The sequence below is a fragment of the Drosophila gunungcola genome, unplaced genomic scaffold, assembly GCF_025200985.1.
Source record: "Drosophila gunungcola strain Sukarami unplaced genomic scaffold, Dgunungcola_SK_2 000055F, whole genome shotgun sequence".
Lineage (NCBI taxonomy): Eukaryota > Metazoa > Arthropoda > Insecta > Diptera > Drosophilidae > Drosophila > Drosophila gunungcola.
In genome coordinates, this window is record NW_026453219.1 from 143,135 (window position 1) to 154,959 (window position 11,825).

The 11,825-nt window shown below is 49.9% G+C and overlaps 1 protein-coding gene across 3 annotated transcripts; it reads right to left on the reverse strand.

Annotated features, from left to right (window-relative positions):
- Nucleotides 1-9,053: 9,053 nt before the first annotated feature.
- LOC128264055 (E3 SUMO-protein ligase ZBED1-like) lies at nt 9,054-11,316 on the reverse strand. Of its 3 annotated transcripts, XM_052999352.1 has the most exons (4): nt 11,095-11,316; nt 9,638-11,039; nt 9,336-9,582; nt 9,054-9,272 (listed from the first exon to the last, which is right to left on the reverse strand). In XM_052999352.1, exons 1-2 carry the CDS (start codon nt 11,114-11,116, stop codon nt 10,018-10,020), a joined length of 1,044 nt encoding a protein of 347 aa, XP_052855312.1. In that variant the 5' UTR covers nt 11,117-11,316; the 3' UTR covers nt 9,054-9,272; nt 9,336-9,582; nt 9,638-10,017. The 3 variants fall into 3 exon arrangements, 2 of the variants coding, with proteins under 2 accessions (XP_052855312.1, XP_052855311.1); XR_008268645.1 differs by having other exon boundaries at nt 9,336-9,817; nt 11,095-11,264; XM_052999351.1 differs by having other exon boundaries at nt 9,336-11,039.
- Between the last annotated feature and the right edge of the window lie 509 nt (nt 11,317-11,825).

An 11,825-nucleotide genomic window follows, 5' to 3' on the forward strand; every position in this document is an offset into this window, starting at 1 on the left:
CATCTGGAAGAAAATAGCAGGCAATTCACGGCGTTCACAGTGCCATGAAAGGGGCTTTTCCAGTGGAAAGTAATGCCATTTGGTTTACACTCCGCCTCGGCGACTTTCCAGAGAGCACTGGACAGGTTATTGGACCAGAGATGTCACCACACGCGTTTGCATACCAAGACGACATCATCGTGATCGGACGGACACTGGAAGAACACAGAAGGAACCTGAGGGAAGTGTTCCGAAGCCTTAAACAGGCTAACCTGAGGATAAATCCCGAAAAATGTCATTTCTTCAAAAGCGAACTGCTTTACCTGGAACACCGCGTTACGGACCAAGGAATCGGCACCGATCCCGAAAAAGTAGCAGCCATAGCCGAGCTGGAACTCCCACAACCATCCGGGCGTTGCGCCAATACTTGGGCGTAGCATCGTGGTACAGGCGATTAGTGCCCGACTTTGCGCGAATAGTAAAACCACTAAACGATCTATTGCGGAAAGGCACGAAATGGACATGGACTCCAAAGCACCAGCAGGCATTCGAGGAGGTGAAGGCAAGGCTAGTGGCCGATCCTGTGCTGGCATGCCCGGATTTCGATAAACCATTCGTACTGCAGACGGACGCAAGCGATTATGGTATAGGGGCAGTCCTGACGCAGGAAACTGAAAGCGGCGAAAAGGTCATTTCATATTCAAGCCGGACCCTGAATGGCGCGGAAAAGAACTACTCAACCAGCGAAAAGGAATGCCTGGCAATCGTGTGGGCAATCCGGAAGCTCAAACCATACTTGGAAGGATACCACTTCAAGGTGGTGACGGACTATATGGCGCTTAAATGGTTGAACAGCATCGAAAGTCCCTCAGGAAGAATAGCGAGGTGGGCCCTGGAGCTGCAGCAGTATGATTTTGAAATATCATACAGGAAGGGGCAGCTTAACGTGGTCGCTGATGCACTGTCAAGACAGCCTCTACCAGAAGCCTTTAGGCTAGCTAAAGAAACTCCGGAGGACACGCAGGGAACATGCAGCTGGATCAAGGATATGTGTGAAAAGATTACCAAACAGCCACAGAAGAGTCCGGACTACATCATGGAGGGAGGCGCATTGTACAGGCATATCCCGCACAGAGCAGGCAGCGAAGACGTGGCAGCATGGAAGCTCTGTATCCCACGGGGGCTGAGAGAAACAGTCCTGAAGGAGAATCACGACTCACCAGCTGCTGGACACGTGGGAAGTCGGAAAACGATCGCAAGGATGGCGGCTCGATATTACTGGCCAGGAATGCATAGGGACGCCCGAGCACACGTACGGAAATGCGAGACATGCCTCAGGTACAAGCCCAACCAGATGCAGGCAGCCGGGAAAATGCTGACGCAAATACCCGAAGAACCATGGGCAACGGTATGTGCAGACTTTGTCGGACCATTGCCCAGGTCGAAGCATGGCAACCAGATGCTGCTAGTGCTGATAGATAGGTTCTCAAAGTGGACAGAATTGGTGCCACTGCGAGCAGCAACGGCAGAATCACTTCAAAGGGCGTTCCGAGAAAGAGTCATCGCTAGGTTCGGGGTCCCGAAGGTGGTAAGAACGGACAATGGAGTTCAGTTTGCCAGCCGCGCATTCAAAAAATTCCTCAGCGAAATGGGCGTAAGGCAACAATTCACGGCACCATATACACCGCAGGAGAATCCGACGGAAAGAGCAAACCGGACAGTTAAAACCATGATAGCGCAGTTTGCGGGACAGAACCAGAGGAATTGGGACGAGAAGTGGCCGGAGATTATGCTAGCGGTAAATTCAAGTACGTCGGAGTCAACAGGGTACTCCCCGTGTTTCCTCACGCAGGCTCGAGAGCCTCGACTGCCCAGCGCCCTGTACGACAGGGAAACCATCGGCACAGGAAAGCAGACGGAAACGCCTGAAGATAAGGCCAATAAGATGAAGGAGATCTTCGAAATTGTGCGCCGGAACATGGAGAAGGCTGCTCAGGACCAAGCCAGGCATTACAATCTACGAAGGAGGCAATGGAATCCAACGATAGGGGACACAGTCTGGGCGAAGGAGCACCATCTGTCAAAGGCAGCCGAGGGTTTCGCGGCAAAGCTAGCGCCGAGATATGACGGACCGTACACGGTAATAGACTTCGTCTCACCAGTCATTTGTAAAATCCGCCACAAGGATACACAAAAAGAACGAACAGTCCACGTCAGTGAGCTTAAACAACAAACACAAGAACTCGGTATAGACAAGCAAGGACAACACGAGCATGCAACGACAAAACGTGCAGACTATAGCGTCGGGCATAAGCCAGAGTCTATATAGACCGCAGGATAACACGAGCATGCAACGACAAAAAGTACAGACTATATCGTCGGGCATAAGCCAGAGTCTATATAGACCGCAGGATAACACGAGCATGCAACGACAAAAAGTACAGACTATATCGTCGGGCATAAGCCAGAGTCTATATAGACCGCAGGATAACACGAGCATGCAACGACAAAAAGTACAGACTATATCGTCGGGCATAAGCCAGAGTCTATATAGACCGCAGGATAACACGAGCATGCAACGACAAAAAGTACAGACTATATCGTCGGGCATAAGCCAGAGTCTATATAGCACGCATGACAACACAAACAGCAACAAGTAGTGCGGAGATAGCGCCGGCAAAGGCCAGAGTCTATATAGAACGCAGAATAACACGAGCATACGAGGACAAATGGATGCGGACTATAGCGTCGGGCAAATACCAGAGTCTGTATAGAACGCATGACAACACAAGCAGCCAACAACAACAAAAGTGCGGACTATATCATCGGGCATGGGCCAGAGTCTATATAGAACGCAGGAAACAAGGAGGTACAGTGACCCAGACCACGTGGCAAACTGATTCTGCGTCGGGCATAAAGCCAGAGTCATCAGTAGGACGCCGCATGGAATAAGGTGATGCACATGTTGGTTACCGTAGCGTTGTTAGAGTCTATACGGCACACAAACTGAAACTACTAGTGATCAAGGGAAGGAAACGGCACGATTAGTATGTGTGAACAGGAGCTCGTACCATAGCGTCGTTAGACTCTATACGGCAGAAACAAGACTAAAGGCAGCGTCGACCGAAGTAGAGGGAGAGACGGCACAGCAAAGCTGAACCGTAAAACCCAAGCGGAGACGAACTCACACGGGGAAGGGCGACATGAGAGAAGCAACGGGATCGCAAGCGAGAGCAAGAGAACACCCGAAGAAGGGATGCCCGAGGGAAATAACGGGAGGGTCATAAGGAATGACCAAGAACCGAGTCATCGTCAGGAGAGCCGCCAGCAAGAGGAGCCAATTCGAAAAGGAGAGTCAAGATGAGCGCACGCGTTACAAGAGCTGAGGCCCGCAGGAGGATGGCTGCCGAGGACTTGGCAGGATCCGGACCGGGGCAAGGACGGTCGGAGGACAGGCCTGTCGTCCGGCCCCCCCGAACCCCGCGACGGATCCCAAGGAACCGACGACGGTCGGAGGCGTCATCGCCGGAGCCCACCGTCAGTTCCGATAGTGACGTGGTGATGGTGGACGATCCGACGATGGAGGCCAGGAGGTGGCGGCTGCGGAATGCCGCTGGGCCCGAGGGGAGTATTCCCCATGGCTCGGAGGGCAGGGTCCACCAGGACTCTGCCGACGATGACCATGCAGCCGAGGCCCGCAGAACAGAGGCCATAATAGCGGAGTACCGCCGCCAGCATGAGCGGAGGCAGCAAGAGGCTGCGCTCAAGGAGGCCATCCAGCATAAGGAGCAGGACGCTCGGGCAGAGTGGGAAGCGGCGCTGAGAACTGCCGAGGAGGAGGAGCGCCGGATATGGGGCGACCCAATCCTCCTCAAGGAAGTGCCACCCCAGGCGGAGGGGACGCCCGAGGTTCCCATGACCCCGAGGTACGTCGCGGAGCCAAGGGAACGGGCAGCGGACCCAGCGGAGGAGGAGAACCAACCCCCGTCCCCACCCCCATGGACACCGGCACGCCCACCTACCCCGAGGTATTGCCCCGAGTGGGAAGAGGCAGCATCGGAGGAGGAGCAGAAGGGGCGGCGGCAGCAGGAGGAGCGGCGGCAGCAGGAGGGATCTCCGGGTTACGCCCGGATGGACATCCCGGTGGCCCACGTCAGCCATGCTATCGGCTCCTTCGAGGCGGAAGGACGCGTGTGGAGGCAGCACACCGTCACCTGGACGTGGCCGGACGGAGCCACTGTAGCGACGGAGGAGGAAGGAGCCCAAGTGTGGGAGGAACCCCGGGGAAACTGTCGCGATCCACGTTTGTGGAGGACCGCAGTCCCACGGGTCCCCGCCAGAGTCGTGATGCCGACGCCGACCCCAACCCCATCTCCGCTGGCCTCACCAGAGGTAGTCTCCGCTCAGCAGGAAAGGGTTGAGCTGGTAGGCCTTCCCGCCGAGGACGTGGTGGAGAAAGGGCCGTGGGTGTGGCCGGACCCGGTGGCACCCCCGAGGCCGAACCTGAAGCGGCAGTGTTCCGCGCCGGGGGTGGAGACGAGGCCCGCGTTCATACGGCAGGCCTCAGCGCCGGACTCGAGGCGCTGGAGGGAAGTCGTCGAGGTGGACTGGCCGGAGGGAATCACCGAAGCCCCAGCGGTCGTAGGAGCACGAAGGCGGGGAGGAAAGAGGTGCGTCCTGGTGCAGCAGGGCGGCCGCATGTTCCGGGTGCGGGTCGGACCAGTGGGGATCAGGGTATTTACCCAGTAATAAATAAAAGAAAAAAAAAAGGAAACATAAAACTTACATTTGCACTGGTACAGGGAAGAAAAAAAAAAAAAAAAAAAAAAAAACACACACGAAGCCACCGAAACAAAAGTAAAAATGAAAACACACAAAAAAAAAAGGTGGATGTATATTGTGCATATAAGAAAAAAAATGTGTGACGAATCTGAAAAAAAAGGGTGAAGTCAGTAGGAGTTAAAGCAAAATATGCGGTGTACTTACACAGTAAAAATATGCAACAGGGATAAGGGGTCCAACCGAAAAGGGGGGGTGAGGCGAAGCACGTGTCGTCTTTAGGCAAAGGGAATGCTGAAAAGAAGGAAAAAAGGTTAGATCGGGTTATTGAAACAAACGGCTCACTTACGAGAAGTCGCGAGGGCCAACCGGGAGGGGGAGGGGGTGCAGGAGAAGGCGCATCACCCTCTTCGTCAGGTCAAGAACGCTAAAAAAAAGAGAAAAAGAACAGAGAGAAAGGAGAAAAGGAGAAATTAGAAAACTTACCCGGAGAAAATGTCCTCATCTGCCCAAAGGGATGGGGGCGCTTCGATTTATGACCGATTGGCGCGGCATGATAGTGTCGATCGGTGGGCACAAATACTGGAAATATCGACACAGGGAGTCACACCGTGGAACATCGATACATTAAGTGGCAACTCCACGTTGGGTCACGGAACCGATAGCAACTGGAGACCGATCGATTTGGCGGAGAGTGACCATACAACAGAGAGTCACACGAGAGACTATCGATAACACCGATAACGACTGGAGACCGATCGGCACGATGTAGAGTGGCCATCCGACGGAGAAGACATATCGGGAATTCAAAAATCATCGGGGGAAACGTCTGGGCGGGAATTCAAAAGTCTACGGGGGAAACGTCTGGGCGGGAATTTAAAGTCTACGGGGGAAACGTCTGGGGCGGGGAATTCAAAATCTGGAAGGAGGATCGGCGCTGTGGAACTCAAGAAGTAGCTGTGAGCGTCGTGGGAACCGTCTGGAGGAGCAAGTCGACTAGAAGAATACAGGCAAACGAGGACAAGTACGAGGAGATGACACGTCGAGGGAAGGATGTCAGAATGTGGAGTATACCAAGGCAGAGAAAACAGCGAGCCTCTTTTGCATTCCCGAAGTAAGGGGAGAATGTGAGGAGTTGAATAACTCCCCACAAGTTAAGAAGCAAGCAGGGTAAGCGCATGCAAGCAGTGGCCTACCAGTTACCAGTTACGCGGCGAATTCGCCCGTAGTAACGGTAGTGCGGCGAGAGAGAGTGGTGCACTGAGCACCAGACAAGAACAAGAAGAGTCCGAGAGGGACAGCAATACAACAGAGTGGCGAAGGGCCGTGGGCAGAAGGAAGTAACGGGACGGCACCGGACTTTGGACCCTGATATTGGTGCCGTGCGCAGAGGGCGAAAGGTCGAACGGTAAAACCGTGGACTTTTGACCAGGAGGCAAGGAGACGCCGATAATTAGCGGTAAATGGAGGCCTATATAAACCGGCCGAGCGCAGGAAGCTGGATCAGTCGATTCTACAAAGTCAAAAAGTAACAGTCATCAAGTGAACAAGTAACCAGTGAACCATCGTGAAGGAGCAAGTAAAGCCGTGCGGAGTCATCAAGGAAACAAGATCGCTACGTCGAGACGTTCGGGACTTAGAGCTAAAGTCTCCGAATTGAGACACAGGTAGCTGAGGTCCTTACGGCATCAAACGGCTAAGTCCAGGCGTTTTGTTACAACTTCTGTCGCGATTTGAGCTGGGCATCCCACCCGGCGTGTCCGACAAAGTGAACAAATAGAGTCCTTCGACGAAGAACCGTGGGCTCAGAAGCAAAGTGTCAAGAACTAGCTACCTGCCTACAAGGACTGCATTGGCGAACTCCGGCGTATGCCTGATCGTCCTGCAGGAGCTGTACAAGGTCCTGGTGCGACTAGCCCGGAAGGACGCGCGTTTGCTCAGCTGGTGTCTCGAAAGGCGTATGCGTTGAGAGCACAGCGGTCCACCGCTAGAGTCCCAGAACGGCAGCTTACCGAGTCGCCAACAAGGAGCGGAGCTGGTCGAGATAGCTGGAGGCGGACAAGGACAACGAGGACCCCAGGACGACGAAAACGAGCGTCGAGCGAGCAGCCCATACTTCGAATTCTTAAACCTGCGGCAGAGAGGGTAGGGTGGAAGCGTTCGTCTAGAACCTGGCGTTTTACCCAGGGACTGCGTTGGCGGCTTCCGGCGTACGCCTGAACCGTCAAGTAGAAACTGAGTCGACGTCCGGTGCGACCGGCCGGGACAGAGCAAGGGACAGGAGGCTGCGGCTGCGAAAGGCCTACGCCTTGAGAGCACAGTGCCTGTTCACCCTAGTCTGGGAACGGTGACGCATCCCTAGTCCCTGTAAACCCGCCGAGCCAAGTGTGGCAGAAGACATCGCAAGCAAAGCCAGCGAGGAAGACACCACTTCGCAGCCGGCACGATCCAGAGAGGCGTTCAACGTGGGAAGGAGACGACGGCAGGACGTAATTCTACATAACCATTACACCACCCGAGGGTCAAGTCGGCGAATAAAAGATCACTGCATACTCCCAATCTTTCTGTGTGTTTCACTGGTCAAAAGGGCGGTCACGTATATATAAATTTGGTGGGACGAACACTTACATCTTCTGAGCTAGCCGCACGACAGTCGTAGCGAGCAGATAATAAAGAAAATCAGTTCGTTACAGTACTCTATCGCAAAGGCAAGCTTAACGTCGTGGCAGACGCATTATCCCCAACGCTCGAGGAAGAAATACACGGAGCCGAAGTAGAGGAGGACGAGTGGATAAAACAGAAACTCCTTGCATTAGAAAAAGAACCAGAAACATGGCCAGATTACGCAATAATAGAAGGAAAACTATACAGACATCTACCGTCATGGGCCGCAGACGAGGACACGCAACCGTGGAAGCTATGCGTGACAAAGAACCAAAGAGAACGAGTGCTACGAGAAAACCATAGCGAAGCTACAGCAGGCCACCTAGGGGTTAGGAAAACGAAGCATCGGGTCATGGCATCGTACTACTGGCAAGGGATGCACAGAGACATACAACAGTACGTTCGAGGCTGTGAAACCTGCCAACGGTACAAGACTTCACAGCAGCAGGCAGCAGGGAAAATGCTAACAGAAATAGCAAAAGCACCCTGGGAAACACTCTGCATAGACTTCGTTGATCCATTACCGAGGTCTAGTCACGGCAATAAAATGCTTCTAGTGATGTTCGACAAGTTCTCCAAGTGGGTGGAGCTAGCAGCCGTCAGAAAAGCAACAACAGAAAGTATATTAAAAGTTTTACGGGAACAAATCATCACATGATATGGTACACCGAAAAAACTCATCTCGGACAACGGGGCACAGTTTACGAGTAGTTAGTTTAAGGCACAGTTACAGAAGTGGGGAATCGTCCACCAGTTAACAGCGCCATACACGCCGCAAGAGAACCAAGCCAAGAGGGAAAATAGGTCAATAAAAACTATGATAGCTCAATTCTCCGGAACCGAACACACACGGTGGGACGACTGGCTACCCATCAATAGCAGCAGGTCAGAATCAACAGGATACAGCCCGGCGTACCTACTATACGGACGGGAAATACGACTACCTGAGAGCCTGTATAACGAAACCACACCTGGATCCGGAATGGTTAAGGAAACGATATAGGCAAGGTTGCAACGCATGATAGAAACGAGCAAACTAGCACATCGGAACATGGGAAAAGCAGCACAAGACAAAGCCAGGTCATATAACCTACGGAAAAGAGACAGGAGACCCAAAGGAGACCCATTGTCAAAGGCAGCTATTGGGTTTGCAGCAAAGTTAGCACCGAAATTCGAGGGCCCATTCAAAGTGACGGGTTTCGTTTCAACAGTTATAGCGACAATAAGACATACGGCGACAGGAAAAACACACAGAGCATAAATCAACGAACTGAAACCTGTGGTAGAAAACAAATGGCAACGTCAGCGTGACGAGGGGGAGTGTGACGAACCACCGTCACAAATATATAAAATTAAACTTTCACATTAAAGCTTAAAAAGAACATTCCAAATACTGGATGATTGCCGACAATCATCGCCCAATAAACCCAATTACCCAAAGCGGGATTATCATCATCGTCCGATCTGGTCACGCTAAGCAGCGCCTATATAGCGGAGACACAGCTCCAGACTAGAGGTGGAGAACTATCGATAGTCGGCGCCATCGATAGTGAGCGATTGTTTTTTTCAAACCATCGATAGTGTCGATAGTACCATCGATAGTCACCGATAATATCGTCCGAAATTAAAAATTTTTTTTTTAAGTTTTTAAGAAAAATGGTTTATTTTAACCAAAAGTTTTGATTCAAAAATAACAGGATGTTAATGTTTTTCTCTTTGAGCCGGGTGCGTCTCTCGGAAACAATTTGCCCTGCCTTGCTAAAAGCTCTTTCCGATTCTACGGATGTTGCGGGAATGCAAAGGTATTTGCAAAAGAGGCCCTTTATGCAGGGAAGATCAGTTTGATTAACCTGGAATAAAAGTAAAATACGTATGTAAATATTGATAACTTATAATTTGTTTTCGAATCATACCTTAATCCATAACAGTGGGTCCACATCGTGACTGACAATTGCCCTCTCCAGATATTGCCTTTTAATAAGTATAGCATCCACTCGTGCGTTCCGATTTTGCTATCTGATCGTTCACCCAAAAAATCAAAAAATGTGTCCTGGGTACTTGTGTCCGCTGCGATGGTCAGATCCTTTCTGGACTCTTCGATTGACGAATGGGCCAGTTCGTTTTCAAAAAAGGTTGATGCTTGTTCAGCGTTTGAAGCGTCTTGAAAACCATTTTTTTTAAAACGTGGGTCCAATAATGTTGCCATCATACATACATTTCTTTGTTCATAAATTGAGAGTCGTTTCTTTATTGATTCCATTAATATATTTTGGATTGTTTTTCCTTGCATAGTTTCTGGCAAGAATTTTTCGATTTTCCGCAGAAGCCCATATGCCATGGGTATAATCAGAGATATGGTTACATATTTTCCACCAGAAACTTTTTCACTTGCTTGCTGGAAGAAAGACAATATTTTTTCCATATCTTTTAACACAAGTATTTCGTCAGCCGTAAATGGCTGAGGTGCATTTGTGGTTCCTAATAGGACTTTGGCAATGGCATCATTTGTTTTTAAAATTCTCTCAATCATGAAAAAGAAACTGTTCCATCTTGTTGGTACTTCTTGCAGCAAAGTATAAATCGTACCTTCTTGTGCTAATTTAAATTTTCATTAGCAATCGGGCTTTGTTTGAAAAATCTAACTATTGATTTGCACTTGGTAAATAAATTTTTTATGACTGCGTCATCAACTCTTAATGCATCTTGCACAACTAAGTTGATTGTGTGCGCAAAGCATGGCAGATTTTGAATTTGCAATATTGCACATGCTTTAAGCATGGAGCTGGCATTATCAGTTACAATGCACACGGTCTTATTAAAAATGTTCCAATCAATTAGAATATTTCGCAAAGTATCTGCAATGTTTTGCGAACAGTGATTTGTTACATTTAACAGTTTTTTTGTAGCCAAGGATGCTGTTTTTAGTTCATAGTTATGAACAAAATGACTCGTCACCGTCAAAAAACTGTCATTGGCACTCGATGTCCACAAATCACAAGTTATTGATACATCCGTCACTTCTTGAAATATCAATGACAATTTGGCAGAGGTTTCCTTGTACAGATTGGACATAAGCACATCACGCAAGTATGTCTTGCTTGGCAATTTATAACGAGGATCCAATACCTGACTGTATTTGATAAAACCTTCGTTTTCCACAATGTTGTATGGCTGTACATCTTTAGCGACCATTTCTGTCAATGCATTGTCGATGTCGGTCTTTCGCTTAGAATTCGACTCGTACAGGACAGCTCTTTTGAACAAGGAAGCCACAGAGTTCACACTCGATCTGCAACTGCTGCTTGTAGACGCAGTGTCGTTCCTTTTTACAGCTGTTGTGTTAGAGTCCGGTTCCAAGCTGGGATGAAACCTTTTTATATGGTCGCGCAAGTTTGATGTATTGCCGCTTGTTTTATATTCCTTGCCACAGTCAAGGCATTTGGCAAGTTTTTTGTCGTCGGACCTCTTAAAATACTTCCAAACAGTTGATATTTTACTCCTTTTAGAGTTCTTTTGGCTTTCGGGGAGAACATCTTTTTCAGAGTCCGTGCTGGTGCAATCACAGTCCTGTTTGTTTGGACTTGGCGCAGTAGGTGTTGCGGACCTCCGACGTGTACCTTAAATGCAACACATTATCCATCAAAATACTTATGCAAAATACATTAAACATACCTTTTTTTAAAAAGCGTTCCATTTTTAATAGTTTTTTTTATAATTCCCGTCAATTTTAACAATTTTTCAGTTGTTTGTGTGAAGTTGTGTGTGAAATGCGCGTTAAAGTATTTTAGCGATGTGAGACGCCCGCTATCGATGGCACTATCGATAGTGGACGGGCCGCTATCGAAGGTGTCTGCTGCTATCGATAGTGGCTCGATAGCGCCCAACCATCGATAGTGTCGATAGTGCCATCGATAGTTCTCCACCTCTACTCCAGACCAGTCACTTGCGTTCGAGGAAACAACAACTAGGAGGAATACCCGGGTAAGTGTTCTGGTAGTTAGTCTTGGTAGTGGTGGTGGATCCGTAAGAGTTCGGTTTGAATTCGGCTCTACAACCTGGTGAGGATCACCGACGCCCGGTGTGGATTAGGAATACGCACCCATGCCCGGTCGCGATCGCTGAGCCCGGCACGGTGTTCGTAACTCTGGCCCATCTCAGTGAGTTCCTACTAGAAGTCACGTTCCCGGCTGCCGACCCGGAAACGATACGGAATAAAACGGCAGGTCGAAACTAACGATGCCCGGCAGCTCGAAACTAACGATACCCTATATTCCCACATCCCACTAGAAAATCCAAGTAGTTCGTAGTAGTTCGACCCAGAACACTACGAACCCGACGTACTCGAACGACGAGACACGACGACGCCAAGCAGTGCACAATCGGCCCTTCCGAAGCGCCACACC